Source organism: Myotis daubentonii, chromosome 19, assembly GCF_963259705.1.
Source record: "Myotis daubentonii chromosome 19, mMyoDau2.1, whole genome shotgun sequence".
NCBI classification, from domain to species: domain Eukaryota; kingdom Metazoa; phylum Chordata; class Mammalia; order Chiroptera; family Vespertilionidae; genus Myotis; species Myotis daubentonii.
Genome location: NC_081858.1, coordinates 14,279,049 through 14,295,504, shown reverse-complemented (window position 1 = coordinate 14,295,504; position 16,456 = coordinate 14,279,049). Strand labels below are relative to the sequence as shown.

Sequence of the window (16,456 nt, the reverse complement as noted above, 5' to 3'; positions counted from 1 at the left end):
ACCCCTGGAGAGCATATGCATGAGGGAGCAGCCCCCCTCAGGTGGCCATCTACTTTCTCTCTACCCTGATATTCTACTTGCATCCACCTCTGGAAAGCCAAGCTACTGTGGTCACTGAACAGTGCAGTTGAAGGCTAGTGGTGACTGTGCCCGCAGACTTAAGGGGCACAGACCCACCCTGGTTTTCCCTGTAGTATCCTTGCACTGTGTCCTTTCCCTGCACCCTGCCACCCACCTCACACGCCCAGGTCAGCCTTTCAGCTCTCCCAGGGCTTCTTAGCGTGCAGAGAAATTTTTCTCATCCATCTCTGGTTTCTCCAAGGGGTCCCTAGGGGTCAGATGGGCAGGCACAAGGGTCTCTGTTAGGCCAGGAAACCACCCACAGTCTAGGTCTCCTCACTGACACTTGCACTGAGCCGTTATTTCTGTGCCCACAGGGTCTACGGAAGAGGGAGCTACTGAAGGAACTGCTGCCAGTCATCGGGCAGAACCTCCGCTTCCAGCGTCTCTTCACCGAATGTCAGGAACAGCTCGACATCCTAAGGGACAAGTAGCCTGCCCACATCTGCCCCAACTGCAGCCACGGCAGGGCCACCTCTCACCTTGTCGGGCTATAGTAGGACAAGGAGACACTGGCAGGAGGTGGCCTGTTGCTGCTCCCGTGGAAGGAGGCAGCTCTGCTGGCAACTCGTCCCTCTCTCCAGGACCCCCACGCCGAGCAGGGGCTGGGGCTCCGCCCTGCTGCCCTGGGATCAGCGAAGCACACCCAGACCGACCGTCTTCAGCACGGTCCAGAGGTGGACACTAGCCCCTGCCGCTGCAGGTGCCGTGCTGCTTCAGCTATGACGAATGAGCCATTTGTGAAGAGAGAGCCCTGAGATGTATTAGTGTATTATGCAGTCAGTAGACTGACCGAGACCTATGTAAAAGGAAAGACTATTCCAACACAAAGACTATTTTTGTACTAGAATTTGCTAACTTGTAATACGGAATTTTCCTTTTGGCCAATAATCAGGATTTCCCTATAAGTCACTTGAACATTGGTTACTTGTAGGAAAAAATTTAAACTCTAATTATGACAGCTACATTGAAAAATAATTGTACTGAAATTAACTTGTCTATCTTCATTTGGTTTTAATTTTTAAATGTTTGTAAAAAGAGACTGTTTTGGGGGGATAGGGCAGAGGGTGGGTGATTTCTTTTGTAAGTGTAAAATAAATGAACACGCATTGGATACCAAATCATCCTGATTTCCCCTGCCTTTCCTTCAACTTCCACCCTTCTCCCACAACTATGGATCCCTCCTGAAATGGAGAATGACAGAACATCATAGCCAGAAGGGATCTTTGATGTCATCTGATACCACCACTCCCACCCCAGCCCCTCCTTGTGGAAATTCATTTCTCAAAGGGAAGGTCACTTCCCTGGTCATACAGCATCTTAGACAGAGCTGGGGCTCTCAGGCAGTCCACCTCGCATGGCTCTTCTTCCAAACCAGCCATTGAGGTCCTTGGTTCTGGCTGGGCTGTGCCCAGGTCCCTGATCATGCTGGGCACCAAGGACTGTGGCAGACTTGCTGATTTCATGGAAGGATATCAGTAAGTAAAGACTGAAGTATTATATCTGGAAGCTGAGAGTTTCTTAGGAAGTGGTCTAAGAAGCTGACCCACAGGAGAGGAGATAGCTAGAATCACAGAATCTTCAAATTTGGTGAGGGCTGAGCACCTTCACCCCTGGGTCATGGACCTCATTGTCACCTCCCTGCCAGCTATGTGTGATCGTGAATCCGAGGAAGGAGGCCTGGACTCGGGATCTGAAAGCCTAGGCGACTCTGGCCACTGGCACCTCTCTGACTGCTTCCCTGCCTGGAGGCCGTCTACCTGCCTGTCTCATCTGTCTGGTGGCTGGATGAGACCCGGGCACATATGCATGCCTGACATGGCCAGCACACAGGCGGATATGGGCATAGACACCTGTAAAGCCAGGCTGCAAGTGTGAACTTTTCTTCAAGGAGTAAGGAACCAAAGGTGCTCTGTGGCCAGGCACCTCCCTTAACAACTCTGCAGTGAGACGTTGAGAACTTCGGGCCTACAAGCTACACATGGCTGAAGAACTGACAGGCCTGTCTGGGGTCTGAACCAGCAAAAATCTGGGCCTTACTTATCAGCTGTCAAATGGAGCTGAGGTTAAGAAAACATGGTTGTGAGAACTAACTGGGATCATGTAGGCAACGTCCTGGCACTTGGCAATGCTCTGTTGAAAACTTGGGCAGTCAGTGTATTTACACTACTATTTGGACAGGAAGACAAGAAACAAAGTTGGAGACTTCTGCTTTCAGTCGAGATGAGTAAGGGGCCCAATTGTCCCTCCTGTCTGAAACAACCAAAGGAACAAAATACATGGAACAAATTACTGGTCTTAAGACACTGGTTATCAGAAAACAAAGGACAGTGATCCCTGGGAGATGGAAAACAAACAAGATGAGCCCTACGACTGCAAAAATTGACTCTATTGTTAGGTGGTGGGGCTACACGGATGCTGAAAGGGCAGCCTGCAGAGGTACTACAGGGAAAACCATTTTAATTTGAACGTGAACAGTCTATTCTCTAACATTTTTGGCTACTAGACTGTAAAGCTATTGTGCAGATAATCGCATCATCGCTGTGTTGTTCATGGTAGAAAATAGCCAGTGAGCAACCTGAAGCATTCAAGAACGATAGCGCTCACTCTGTGGGAGTGCCAAAGGCGTCCCCTTCCCTGGCAAACTTTCATGCAGCTGAGCCATCTGCATTCAGAACGCATGTTCAAGTGGTCCCTCTGAAATCAACTGGCCGCTGGGCAAAGGTGTGGCTTCTAGTTATGGACCTGCCACTATTATGTATTCTTGTGCAATCACAAGCAAGCCAGGCGACCCTCAGCTGGTCATCTGCTGCTAGAGGCGATCTTTGCAGACTCTTCACACTGATATTCTGACAGTATTCTCTAGAAATCATATCAGCCATGAAGGATGCTTCCTAAAGGAGCAGGTGCTGAGCCTGGGGCAAGAACACATCAGTCACACACACACACTTGGAAGCCGCCTTTTAGTTTTGGGCATATCTTTGACTGAATTTTAGAAATTGTCCCTGAACCCACCGGCCGGTGTTGCTCAGTGATTGAGCATCGACCTGGGAACCAGGAGGTCACAGTTCGATTCCGGTCAGAGCACAAGCCGGGTTGCGGGCTTGATCCCCAGTGTGCAGCATGCAGGAGGCAGCCCAACGATGACTCTCTCTTCATCGATGTTTCTATGTCTCTCCCTTCCTCTCTGAAATCAACTTTCTGAAAAGTGTCCCTGAACCCAACTGCCCAGAAGTTGAGGGAATTTCTGCAGAGATGCAAGGCCCTAGGCAAGGGCGGCCGGTGACTCAGTTTACCTCTCCTGAAAACCCCATCACTCCCCGAACTTGCTGAGGGCAGCCCACACCTGGTCTGGCGCCCAGGCTCACCCGCAGCAAAAGCATGGCCCACCCTCCCCCGCGCCACCTCCCCGCGCCCTGCCCAGGGCGGCGCGCTCGCCCGGTCTCGGGGTGTGGGAAGCGCGACCACACGCGGACTACTTTGCGCGGACCCTCGGCGGAGGGCGCAGGGGTGCCGCCACCGCCGGCGGAGGGAACGCCCGCGGCCCGAGCCAGTGCGCCTGCGCCGCCGCCCCCGCACTTCCCACCCCATCCGTCTGCGCGTCTGCCCGTCCGCGGGGCCGCTCGCGCGACCGGAGCCGCCGCCGCCTCTGCCCCGCGCCCTTCCTCGCGCAGGTCCTCCCTCCGCTCCAGGAGCACTGCCAGGTGAGGACCGATTCTCCGGGCACCCGGCGGCTCTCGGGCAGGTCCCGCGCTCCGCCTGTCAGCCGCGCCCCCCACCCCCACCCCGTCTCCCTGAGGACCTGGGGGCGCCGCTGAGCAGCCCCCGGCTCGACCCGACCCCGGTGGGGACGGCGCCGACTCCCGTCGGCTGGGGCGGGCGGCTCGGCATCGGGACGCGGCGGCCGGGACGCCAGGTGTGCTGCTCGCGGAAACGCGGTGCCCCAGCGGAGGGGCGGGGACGGGGCATCCGGGCGGCCGCTCTGGGGGCTCCAGGGGTGGGACCCGAAACCCGCTGGCAGGCCTTGGCTCACATCAATTAATAAATTCTGCGGCACATCCACAATAGGTATATTTTTGCCGACCTGACAACAAAGTAGGTATAACTTTGCTTCATTCACACAGGACGGCTATTGTATTGGCTATTTTATTTTTTATTTTATTTATTATTATTATTATTTTTTGTTTACAATCTAAGGGAAAAGAGGTCAGTGCCCCTGACTGGTTGGGGGTTGCGTGTTTTAAAAATTCTTGTGGGGACACAGGTTGAAAATCGCTGAACTAGACTGGCTAGAGATGCACATACATTTCTGTCCCAAGCTTCGTAACTCCAAAACCTGCATCCAGTCCTAAATTTCCCTTTCTGTATCTTGTGATCCTTACACTAGAGCAGCAGTTCTCAACCTGTGGGTCGCGACCCCTTTGGGGGTCAAACGACCCATTCACAGGGGTCACCTAAGACCATCGGAAAACACATATATAATTACATATTGTTTTTGTCATTAATCACTATGCTTTAATTATGTTCAATTTGTAACAATGAAAATACATCCTGCGTATCAGATACTTACATTACGATTCATAACAGTAGCAAAATTACAGTTATGAAGTAGCAACGAAAATAATTTTATGGTTAGGGGTCACCACAACAAGAGGAACTGTATCAAAGGGTCGCGGCATGAGGAAGGTTGAGAACCACTGCACTAGGGTGAGTTCATGGGGGAAGGATCTTCAAATTGCGTGACCAAACAGGAAAATCATTCCTTTTTAATTATAGAATAATTGCATATTCATTAGGGTCAACAATCAACATTTTTTTATTATTTATTTATTTTGGTTAATCCTCACCCACAGAAATTTTTCCATTGATTTTTAGAGAGAGTGGAAGGGAGGGGAAGAGACAGAAACATGGATTGGTTGCCTCCCACATGTGCCCTGACAGGATGGGAGCCTCCCAACCAAGGTACATGACCTTGACCTTAATCGAACCCTGGACCCTTCAATCCAAGGGCCAAACCAGTTAGGGCAAAGTATTATGGTTTGTTATCATAGGATCCTTTCAATACAACAGCACCCCCAAAGTTTAGCTTTTTAAATGAGGCTCTAGTTTGTTCTGCCTATAACTGTCCTAATACAGTTTTGCCTTGAAAAAATAAACATGGTCTGCCTGTATTTGAACAACGGTTCAGTACAGGCACTGTGCACAGGGCTTCACTCAATCACACGCATGTGTCACACTTGTGAAGGGTGTTGTAATTCTCATTTTCTGGGTGAGATGGGGCTGGATGGATAGAAGTAGCCACTGGCTCTGTCCCAAATGCTTTATGTTAAATCACTACAGTCCGTAAGATACTGTTGAAGAAACTGAGGCATAAAGATGTTAAATAAGTAACTTGTCTTCAGTCATTCATTGAATAAGAGCAGGATTCAGACTCAGGTCTTTTTTTTTTTTTAATATATTTTTATTGATTTCAGAGAGGAAGGGAGAGATAGAAACACCAGTAATGAGAAAGAATCATTGATTGGCTGCCTCCTGCACAGATTAAGCCCACAACCCAGGCATGTGCCCTTGACCAGAATGGAACCTGGGACCCTTTAGTCTGCAGGCCAACGCTCTATCCACTGAGCTAAAATCAGCTAGGGCAGACTCGGGTCTTTTTTGACTAGACAGTATAGCAAGGAACATGATGGATTGAAAGGTCATGTTTTCACAATACAGTGCACTTTTTAAAAATAATGTATTTTCTCCTTTTTAAAAAAAAAATATTTTTATTGCCCAGCTGGTGTGGCTCAGTGGTTGAGCATCGACCTAAGAATCAGGAGGTCACGGTTCGATTCCCAGTCAGGGCACATGCCCAGGTTGTGGGCTCGATCCCAGTGTGGGGCGTGCAGGGGGCAGCCGATCAGTTATTCTCTCCCATCGTTGATGTTTCTTTCTCTCCCTCTCCCTTCCTCTCTGAAATCTGCCCCCAGGCTTGCCTGCCCATCTCCAGTCCATTCTCTAGCACACAGGCAAAGAGACCTCAAAAGATAAACAGCTGCTTAGTCTGTCAGTGAAAGGCTCTGAAAAGCTCTGCCAAATTCAGCACGTGTTTAGCTCTCACTGCCCCACTTCTTGTCCCCCAGGACCTTCTCTGGACTCCGATACCCTTGCTCATGGGCTTTTCAATATGCTGTTGCCTCTTTCCAGAACCCAATCCTCCCTTCACCCCTCTCATTACCCAACCAAGTCCTACTTAGCCTTCTGGTGTCTGCTTAAATGACACTCTCTCCAGAAGCTGTCCCTGACGTGTCAGAGCCCTTCCTCTGTGTCCCTGTGGCCTTTGGGACTTCCATTTTGATGGCCCTCATTTTCTCTTCTGGATTGTGAGCTCAGAGAGGTCAGGATCTCCTCCTGCTTGCAGTTGTATTCACACGGCCTGTATGTAACAGGCCCTCAAATCTCTGAAGCCAATTTCATAATAAAATGTTTGTGACTGATTAGTTATCATGCAGACTGTCTGTTGACAAGAATTGTAGGCTTTTCCAGGCTCTCTAGACTGCTCACTTGTGACCATCACTGACTTTGCTTTGTTTCTGCCTCTCCTATGTCCAACCTGATCAGTCCCCCAAACCAAATATTCCTTGAGAAAAGTAGAAATCGATTCTTCAGTTGTACACTATTAGGAAGGGGGAAATATAAACTAGTGACTGATAAAACATCCGTACTCTTCATTTAAACTTGTTTTTTCTCTAGATCTTCTATGCCGTGCATAGAAAAATAATTCTAGACATTTTACATTTGTGAATCGCATTCCAAGAATATTAATATTTTTATGATTTCAATTTCAGTTTGTTGCATGTGAAAATTCTCAGGCCAGATTTCTCCCCAAAGAAAAACAGTAATTTTATAATGGCCAGTGAGAAAATAGAAACCAGTGTATGGACATTTTTAGTCTACAATCACCTTTTTAGGCATGCACCTAGAGCGAAACTGCACTTTTACAATATAGTGCCTTGTAATACAACATTCCTCCCACTTCAGTTTAAGATGGTAGCAATTTATTAGCTTTATTTATTCCTGTCATGCTGGTTTTGAGAGAAGGGCTGGTTCTGCAGAAATATTTTTTCTTACATTATTTGTACTTTTTGAACTTTTAAAATCCTGATATCTGAGTTGGAAGGTTGTTGCTGTGTGTGATATCTGAGAATGGAAAAATGCTAAAGAGCTAAGAACTGATGACACCTTGATTCAGAAGAGGAATGGCTAAACCATTCAGTGGCCTAGAAATTCATTTATGAGCCCTAGGGAATTTTCTCCCAGGTATATCAAAAAGCAGCTGCTGGTTTGTAAGAGTTCTGAAATATGGCACAGCTCAATTCACAGAGAACTTATAAACATGTTCCCTTAAGGTTTGATTATGTAGCATATCTCTTAGATGTTGTTCTTAATAGATAAAGTCTTAAAAAAAATAGATACAGAGTCTTCCAAGGCAATCTCTGCAAATTATAGGAGCAAGGTGGTCACTAGTCTTAATCAGTGCTTCTCAGGCCAGACTGGACTTTAAAAACACCCACGCAGGCACCTACCTCATGTTAAATCAGAATCTCTAAGAGGTGAGGGTGGGACTTTGGCATTTCTTGCCAGATGAGTTTCACACACAGCTGGGTTGAGCCAATCATCTAGATGTTGGTCATTATTTATCATTAAAGAAAGAGGTGGGTGTTTGAACCCTCTTACATGTGAGTGGGGAAGGCAGAACTCTAAGGAGTAGCTTGAGCTTGAACTGAAACAGTTTGAGTTCCTGTGTCTGCTGTAGAGTCACTGGGAAGTCACTCTGAAAGGTGACGCTGTACCCACAGCCCAGTATGTGTTTGTAGCCATCTCATTTTGGGAAATGGCTTTGGATATACTGAGACAAACAATAGTTTCATTATGTCCTAAAATTGTACATCTGTGTAAAACTTTTTAAGGCCTTGTGTAATCTATGAATTTTTGCCCATTGGCACTTACGATCCTTGTTCTGGAAATAGATACTGGGCCGATCATTTACCTTCTGACTTCCTTATTTACAAACTAGAGGCCCGATGCACAAAATTCGTGCAAGGGGCTTGGCTCTCACAGCCCTGGCTGCCTCGGCCGGCCCTCGCAACCCCGGCTTTGTATGGAAGGTCGTCTGGAAGGATGTCTGGAAGGTCGTTTGGCTGTTTGGTCTAATTAGCATATTAGCTCTTTATTATATAGGATTGAGGAAAGTAACCACCTGTTCACCGTGCGTGTGTGGGAGGATGAGCCAGTGGCATGGTGAGTGACCAAATGTTAAATGAATTTGAATAGGGCTTCCTTGAAAAAACAAGTCACCACTATATAACATGTTTAAATGTTCAAAATCCCTAAACTGCACAAGATTCCCAGTATATTTTGGAGTGAAAGAGTTATCAAGTCCTAGGAAGATCTTTAGCAATGTTCCTCTCCGCCAGTTCTTGAGCATTCTGTAGCTGAGGCAAAAGTCTATCTGGAACAGATTATCGAGTAATACATATACACTGGAGAATGGCCCCATACAGAAAGTATAAATTCTGTTCAAATGCTGGGTCTCTCTCTCCAGTAGACACCACTATATTTTTCAAAAAAATGATTAGAAGAATCCTACTATAAATATTCTCCTGCCCTTTGCTTTTGTAACTTATTATAGTTTGAAAGATCTTTCTTTTAGGATCACATAGAGATCACAGCATCTATTTGACAGTATTTATTAATATCCTCCTGGGGCAATAGTTGTCACCCTGTCCCACATCCTGTAAGTATTTCTTTGCTTCCCCTGGTCTTCCTGTATTTTTCCCCCTTGCTGCTTCACCTAATGTGCTGCATGCAGTCTCTGCTTCTACATTTTCTTCTGCTGCTGCTCTTGCTTGAGGCCTGCTGGTGGCCTCCATGCCAGGGAGAGATTACCACCACTCTTGGCTGCTTCAATAAGGATGCCACAGTGCTGGGATAGCAAAGTTCATTGACAAAATTAGAATCCCAACAGATCTTCACAGGCTGGAACCCAACTAGTTGACATTTAACAGAGATAAATATAGGGTCTTATGTATTGGTGTTAAAATACAGAAAACTTGCAGTAGTGTAATTTGAGAGAGGTTCTGTAAAGCACTATAAAAGCGTAGTTTTAAACTATCCTAAACCTAGTCCTAGAATTATTTTTTTTTGTTTTTAATTCTTTATTATTGTAAGTATGTCTCCTTTCCCCCCCCCATTGACCTCTAGTCCTAGAATTTTAAGTTCTATAAAAGACCTTGGCGTCACCATTCTTCATAGGCCCTCATTTACAAAGCTCCCTCTTTGAGCTAGGGAAAGCTTGCTGGTAAGTTTAAAATATATTTTCTTAAATATATCTTCAGATGAACTAAATCTGACTGCCTAAAACAAGTAACTTCTTTCCTAGTAAATTATTTAACATGCTAGGCACCAGGATAAGGTTGTGAATGAGCCTAAGAAGACGACAGATACAAAAGGAAAAATGACCAGCGTCTTCAAAGGCAGAGGCATGAAAACATGGGGGATGTTCAGTGCACCTAAACTGTTCTAGCTCTTCCATAGTCAGTTGGTGTTTTCACCAAGAGTCTTGTGTAAACACAGCTGTAACTCTCAGACTACTTACTGTCCCTAAGCCCCTTTTTAAAATTTTTATTTTATATTTATTTATTTATTTATTTGGATAATCTTCACCCAAGGATATTTTTTCCGTTGATTTTATTTTTTTAAATATATTTTTGTTGATTTCAGAGAGGAAGGGAGAGGGAGAGATAGAAACATCAATGATGAGAGAGAATCATTGATTGGCTGCCTCCTGCACACCCCCTACTGGGGATCGAGCCCGCAACCCAGGCATGTGCTTTTGACCGGAATTGAACCCAGGACCCTTAAGTCCACAGCCCTACGCTCTATCCACTGAGCCAAACCAGCTAGGGCATCCCCGTTGATTTTAGAAAGAATGGAAGGGAGGGGGAGAGACAGAGAGAGACATCAGTGTGACAGCCCCATCGATTGGTTGCCTCCTGCGCGTGACCCGACCAGGGATCAAGCCTGCAACAGAGGTACATGCCCTTGACCGGAATCAAACCCAGGACCTTCCAGTCTGTGGGCCAATGCTCTAACCACTGAGCACAGGGAACCCTATGGGGATGAGGGCTGGGCCTTCCTGGAGCTTGGCACTGCTCCTGTACCCTGTCAGCCCAGAAAGGCAGGGTGGCCAAGCTGTGCATCTGCCTCAGTTGCAGGACGCCATGCAGCACCCTGCAGAGTCAACACCAAGATGGCTGAGAAGTTGCTGCAGTGGTTCCCAGAGGAGGGCGAGCAGGAGTGCTTCGCAGCCTCTCCCTTCACCTGCTACAACCTGCTTCCCTGAATGTGATGTTGGAGCTGGCCTGGAGGCACAACCTGGTGGACCTGGCCATGACCTGCTTCACCCAGGTGATGAGGGAGTACCTTAGCAAAGTAAGTGCCTGCCTTTGTGTGGCTCCTTGGCCCCTGGTTGTGACTCTGGCTCTGGTCTGCAGAGGCCAGCCCAGATTGCCCAACCAGCCCACGCTGCTGTTGGGAGAAGCCTCTTGCCTTCGCACTTGATTTTCTGCCCAGTGTTATTATTTCTAGAAAATCTCCATGGGGTGGTGGGGAGCTGGATAGAACTGAGCACTTGCCCTCGCAGTTGTTCCACACAGTGGAGGGGGGGGCCTGAGGGGGATGCAGTGATTTCACCCACCACCAGAGGGCCCAGCTACCTCTCAGCGCCAGCTATTGGCAATGGCAGGAGCACTTAATAGGAATGTGAACATGGATTTAAGCCTTTAACACTTTAATGAGGGAAACAGTCATCCCCTCTACAGCTGCAGACACTGGGGTTCAGGTCCAAAGCTGACAGGTGAAGGGGGTGGAGGGTTTAGACACAAGTCTTCCTGGCCCAGAGGCCATACTTATGTCTTGGCACATCACTTCTGCCACTCCAGATATCCCTTGGTGTCCCTAGTGTGCCATTCTGGCTTTCTTTGCAGGTTGATGAGCTGTTTAGTGAGGTGACAGTGTCTAATTTCAACTCCATGTGTGTCGAAGCCCTAGGAGTCACTGTCTAGGCCAGTGATGGCGAACCTATGACACGCGTGTCAGAGGTGACACGCGAACTCATTTTTTTGGTTGATTTTTCTTTGTTAAATGGCATTTAAATATATAAAATAAATATCAAAAATATAAGTCTTTGTTTTACTATGGTTGCAAATATCAAAAAATGTCTATATGTGACACGGCACCAGAGTTAAGTTAGGGTTTTCCAAAATGCTGACACACCGAGCTCAAAAGGTTCGCCATCACTGGTCTAGGGCCTAGCTGTAGCCAATCTCCAGAGACCCATGTCATCTGGCCCGATTTGTTTCTAAGTCTGCAGAAAAGCAGTCGCTCAGCAGTGCCTACTTGCCCATCGAGCCACATTCCTAACCTCCTTCAGCCAGATGGAGGCCCACAATGCCAACAAGCCACGGGCCACGGCTTCTCCCAGTGTGCATGGAAGGGAGGAGCCTCCCAGGGTTAGTATGGGGGTTAGGGAACAACGGAGCATGTGGGGCCTGGTGCTACCAGCTTTGGCCTGCAAGGGCTTCCTCTGGGCCATCTCAGGGCCGTTCAAGGCCATGGCCATGCTGCAGGAGGAGGGACCCACAAAGTGTGCCTTCTTGCTGGGAGGACCCTGGTTCCTGGCCCAGGGTCCCCAGACACCTTCCCTAGTCCTGGAAAGCAGGAGCTGCCATGGTGCCTGCCCTCAGTCCTGCCCACATGCCTCTGCTGGCCCCCAGCCAGATGCCTTGTCACCTGGTGGGGAGAGGAGAGTGCTCACGAGGGATCTCTCTGGCAGTGGTAGAGTGTAGCTGGTTCTTGGGGGCTGGGGCCCAGCAGACTGGACACTGTTGTGAGGTGGAGGGGTCCAGACAAGAATGCCACAGCCCCTTCCTGACTAGAGATCCTGGTCCCAGGCCTCTTGTCTCATCTGAGAAGCTCAGTGGCCATCCCTCACTGAGAACCGTCTGCTCCCCAGGGCTCTCCCAGTACAGCCAGCTGAAGGCAGAGAGGACAAGTTGTGAGAGGACAGCTTTCTTGCTCCTTCCTTAGCTCAGATCCCATGGAGGGAAGAGGAAAAGGAGCACAGGGCTGGCATCAGAGCTGTCTCTGCTAGGTTTCTGGTGCCTTGCCTGAGCGCTCCCAGACCTGAGTGCACACAGGGCACATAATTGTTTCTCCGTTCTTACCCATGTGCTTGTTTGCGGGGGGGGGGGGGGGGGGGATTCCAGAGACGCAGTTGCTGTCACTCCTTCTAGCACAGTACATCCCCCATGGCACCACCTCATTCTATTCCCTCTCCATCTGTCTGTTCCAGCCTGTGGGCCCTGCACCTGGTGAAGCCTCAAAGAAAGGCAAAGTGCAGTTTGTCTTCAGATGGCTATCACAGCCCTGCCTCTCAGATGGAGCATCCTCTTTGCCAGGTGGAGGGTCCCAGGTGTAAGGTGACCAGTATCCTTAGGAGGGGTGAGCAGCCTGGACTCCAGAAGCAGGAGCTGCTGCATTATCTCAGCAGTGTCCCTGTGTCCAGAGGAGGACTCAGCCCTGTGAGTCATGGCCCACTCACAGCTCACTGCTCCAGTGCACCTGGTGGTCTAGTGTCCACTTGGGAAGTACAGGGATGGAATAGCACCTGGGTTCATCGAGGCCCCAATGGGCACTCATATCTCCACCCAGTTAGAGAGGCTTCGTTTTGTGGAATGAAGTGGTGGTCACTGTCAGTGCAGCAGTGTTCTGTGTGCCTGTCTTCAGCTCTAAGTCTCCTCGAGGCTATGTGCTTGCCTCCCAAGTTCACCTCCAGGCCAAGACTGCATGTGGCCTGTAAGGCAGGCACTCACATGCTCTTGCCTCTTGCTCTGCTTTGCAGGGACAGACTAGACACCTCGGAGAGTCTGCACAAGTGAAAGAAGTATGTGGTAGAGCCCACCCCTCTCCTGTTCAGTAGGTGGCATCCCATAGCTCCTGTCCCCTGTCCCTGGCTGGGATTCAGATTGGGGTGGGAATGGACAGCGTGGGGGATGAGGACCATAATGGCTACCAGATGTAGAGAAGGCAGAAGGTCAGTGATCCAGGAATGTTGAAGAGGCACCACCACTGTCCTCCCTTCTCTGAGGACAAATACCTCCTGGTGGGAGTGCCCTTGCCTGTTCTTGTGCCTGGCAACTGCCCTGTCTCGAGCTACTGCTGTGTGCACCTGTCTGGCCCCTGACAGGCTATTGTTGCCTTTGCACTTGAGAACCTGCCTAGATGGCCTGGCCATTCAGTAGACAGGTCATTTGGTATCCACTGCACAGAGAGGCTAATGGTTCCTAGAATGCATTTGCTGGACTAACGTAGGCCTGAGGATATAATGTGAGCACGCAACACATGAGTCTTCCACCAACTGTGTGCTCCTTGGGGGTCATGGTGCCCACCTGCTGTTAATAGCAAACTGTTATGTTTTGTTTGTTTGTTTTCAATCTGGTTTTTTTTTAGATATCGATGGGCATTGGTGAGACCCAACCAGTTTAGCTAAGTGAGTGCCCTACTTGGGGATGAGCTTACCCTCCAGGGTTGGCCCTACAACAGCAGCTCCCACAGTCCTTGCCTCCGGCATCTGCTTTTGGAGCCTCAGCCTCTGGATCAAGCATGTCAAACTCAAAGGCTAACACGGGCCAAACAAACAAGGTTTAAGTTTATGTGGGCCACAAAAAAACAAAAGCTTTAATTTTCATAGAAACAGGTTTATTTCAATAGAGACATGCTGAATACAAAGGGCTGAAATAAATGAGTAATCATTAACATGAAATAATAGAACATTTTAATAAAATTATTTTTTCTTGAACATTAACTTACCAGACATTGAATAACTGCACAAAGTAAGCATAACGCAGATAAACCTATTTTTCTTGTTCTCCAAAAGTGAAATATTTCCTGTTACACACACCAAACAAGTCAGTCCAAGACAAATGACGTGGCAATCGGCTGCTAAAATAGTCGCTGCTAGTATTGGTGGAGAGAAATGGTGCGCCTGTGCATAAAGCGCATAAGGAAAACGAATTCAACACCATTATAGTAATCAGTCATTAGCGAACGTTGTAGTTCGTGATTATGTATAACAGTATTGTAAAAATTAAGTTATGAAATTTTTATTCAAACGGTTCTTACAGCCTTAGCCAGTTTGGCTCAGTGGATAGAGCGCCAGCCTGCAGACTGAAAGGTCCCAGGTTCGATTCCGGTCAAGGGCACATGCCCTGGTTGTGGGCTTGATCCCCAGTGTGGGGAGCCTATCAGTGATTCTTTCTCATCATTGATGTTTCTATCTCTCTCTCTTCTCCCTTCCTGAAATCAAAAATATATTAACCCTTAGCGGTCGTATTAAATTTGGACATGGGTGTCGTACTGGTCGGAATTAATTTCCATTGAAAGAGCAGTGATACATAACATGCAAGATTATGAAGGATAAACAAAATTTATTAATTCTTTTTTGGAACTACGTCATTGCTAGCAGAATCACTACAAACGTTATCACTTTCTACGTCAGAGTCAGTATTCAAGGTGCCAAAATAAAACTCTTCATCGTTACTTTCAGGTTCACAGTACACTTCTTTCGTGTACTTTCTTTTTGCCATTTTGGAGTATTATTTTGAAATATCTTAACAAGCGAGAATGCCTAATTACAGTTAAACGTAATTTGTAAAGCTTTATTTGAAATTCTGCAAAGTATCTCCGAAGCTTGTCAATTTCTTCACTCTCAAAAGGCGACTGACTCGCCACGGGGTTTTGCGTGGCGAGTGTGGAACGACCGCGTTTGTTTATATTGAGTTTCCATATCTCCGATTTGTCGGGGCAATGTTTTGGTTCGTGACAAGATCGCTTAGACGCTTAAGAGCTTTCAGAGAAATTATGAACTGATACATGAATGAATAGAGTTAAGATTCGTACGGTTCCTTGCTGTGGTGGCTGAGAGCAGACATACGACCGCAAAGGGTTAAAAAGAAAAACGTTTCTTACATTGTGGGGAGCCAGCATGGCCATGGCATACTGAACCCCAGGGCGCCTTATGTGCCATGCCAGCTCAGCCTGGTTCAGTGACCCTGAGTGGGGGTGTGAAAGGATTGAGAAAAGACAGACAAGAGAATAATACAATGGGGCCTTGACTTACGAGTTTATTTCGTTCTGAGACTGACCTCGTTAAGGAGCTCGTTAACTCAAATTACTATCAACTCAATGCAAAAAAAATCGGAGGAGAGACAGCTGATATCTCAAAAAACTCGTTAGTCGGGACACTCCTAAGTCAAGGCCCCACTGTAGCTGGGTCTTGGCGGGACTCTGCCTCCCTGATGAGACAACGACAGTGCTCACAAGCCGTGTCTTTATTTTATAGCAGATGCCACGAGGCAAAGTAGGGGCGTGATCACGTTGTTTACAGCATTCTCGTGAGTTCCAACCTCGCTCAACTATATGCACCCGAACTCTACCACAAGGCACGTGGGGCCACGTGTTTAGACCATAGGTTCAAGCTTACAACCACAGCCGTTGGCTATAATTGTGCTGGGAGGGCCCTGCCCTCCAGCTGGGACTTGCACATGGCAATGAGAGGACCCTGTCCTTTCATTAGTCCGAGGCTTGAACCTGGCCAGAACACCGTAACCGCGCCCCACATTACATACTGTTATATTGCCTGGGCTGCAAAAATATTCGTTGTGGGCCTCGAGTTTGACATGCTTGCTCTGGATCGTTAGGGCTAGGCTGCAACCCTGCTCCTTGGGGCCCTGGCCACTTGGGGGCAGCAGGAGCCCTGCTCATCCTTGGCTTCTCCCTCTGCAAGCCTGCAGCTATGCTGACAGCAGGCCCTCCTACTGGACGAGCCCCCGGGGCTCCCCCTATGGCTGTTCCTGCCATTGCCCAGCCTCCTGTGTATGGCCTCAGCCTGTAGTGGCCACTTGGTGGCAACACTTCCTCTACCGATTTAACCTCTTCAAGGAGCACAGAGGACCCGGATACAAGGTGGAGACACCTGGATGTTATTTTTGCTGAGACCCAATGCTTGCAGCCACCGAGTCATCCCAGAACCTGGGGGTGTCAACGTAACCCTTGACTCCCTAAGACCACCAGCTCCAGGTGCCAGGCAGGGAGGTCAGCTCAAGTCTTCAGCCCCGCCAGCATCCTGAGGAGTTGTCTGCAATGAGCCCCCAGCACCTGGGGGAGGGGCGCCTTCTCCGTTGGCGCCGGCACTGGCGAGCTGCCCTCCCGGGTCACTTTGCAGACACAGCTG

At 48.3% G+C, this 16,456-nt stretch overlaps 1 protein-coding gene across 4 annotated transcripts in view; it reads left to right on the top strand.

Annotated features, from left to right (window-relative positions):
* LOC132222085 (protein HIRA) overlaps nucleotides 1–1,241 on the top strand; it is a 60,457-nt gene extending 59,216 nt beyond the window's left edge. For 3 of the 4 annotated variants that reach the window (XM_059676933.1, XM_059676935.1, XM_059676936.1), the window contains one exon: nucleotides 438–1,241. In XM_059676933.1, the coding sequence (XP_059532916.1) occupies nucleotides 438–808 (371 nt within the window). In that variant the 3' untranslated portion in view covers nucleotides 809–1,241. The remainder of the gene's footprint in view (nucleotides 1–437) is intronic. The other variant, XM_059676934.1, reaches the window with a different exon arrangement.
* Nucleotides 1,242–16,456: the final 15,215 nt, after the last annotated feature.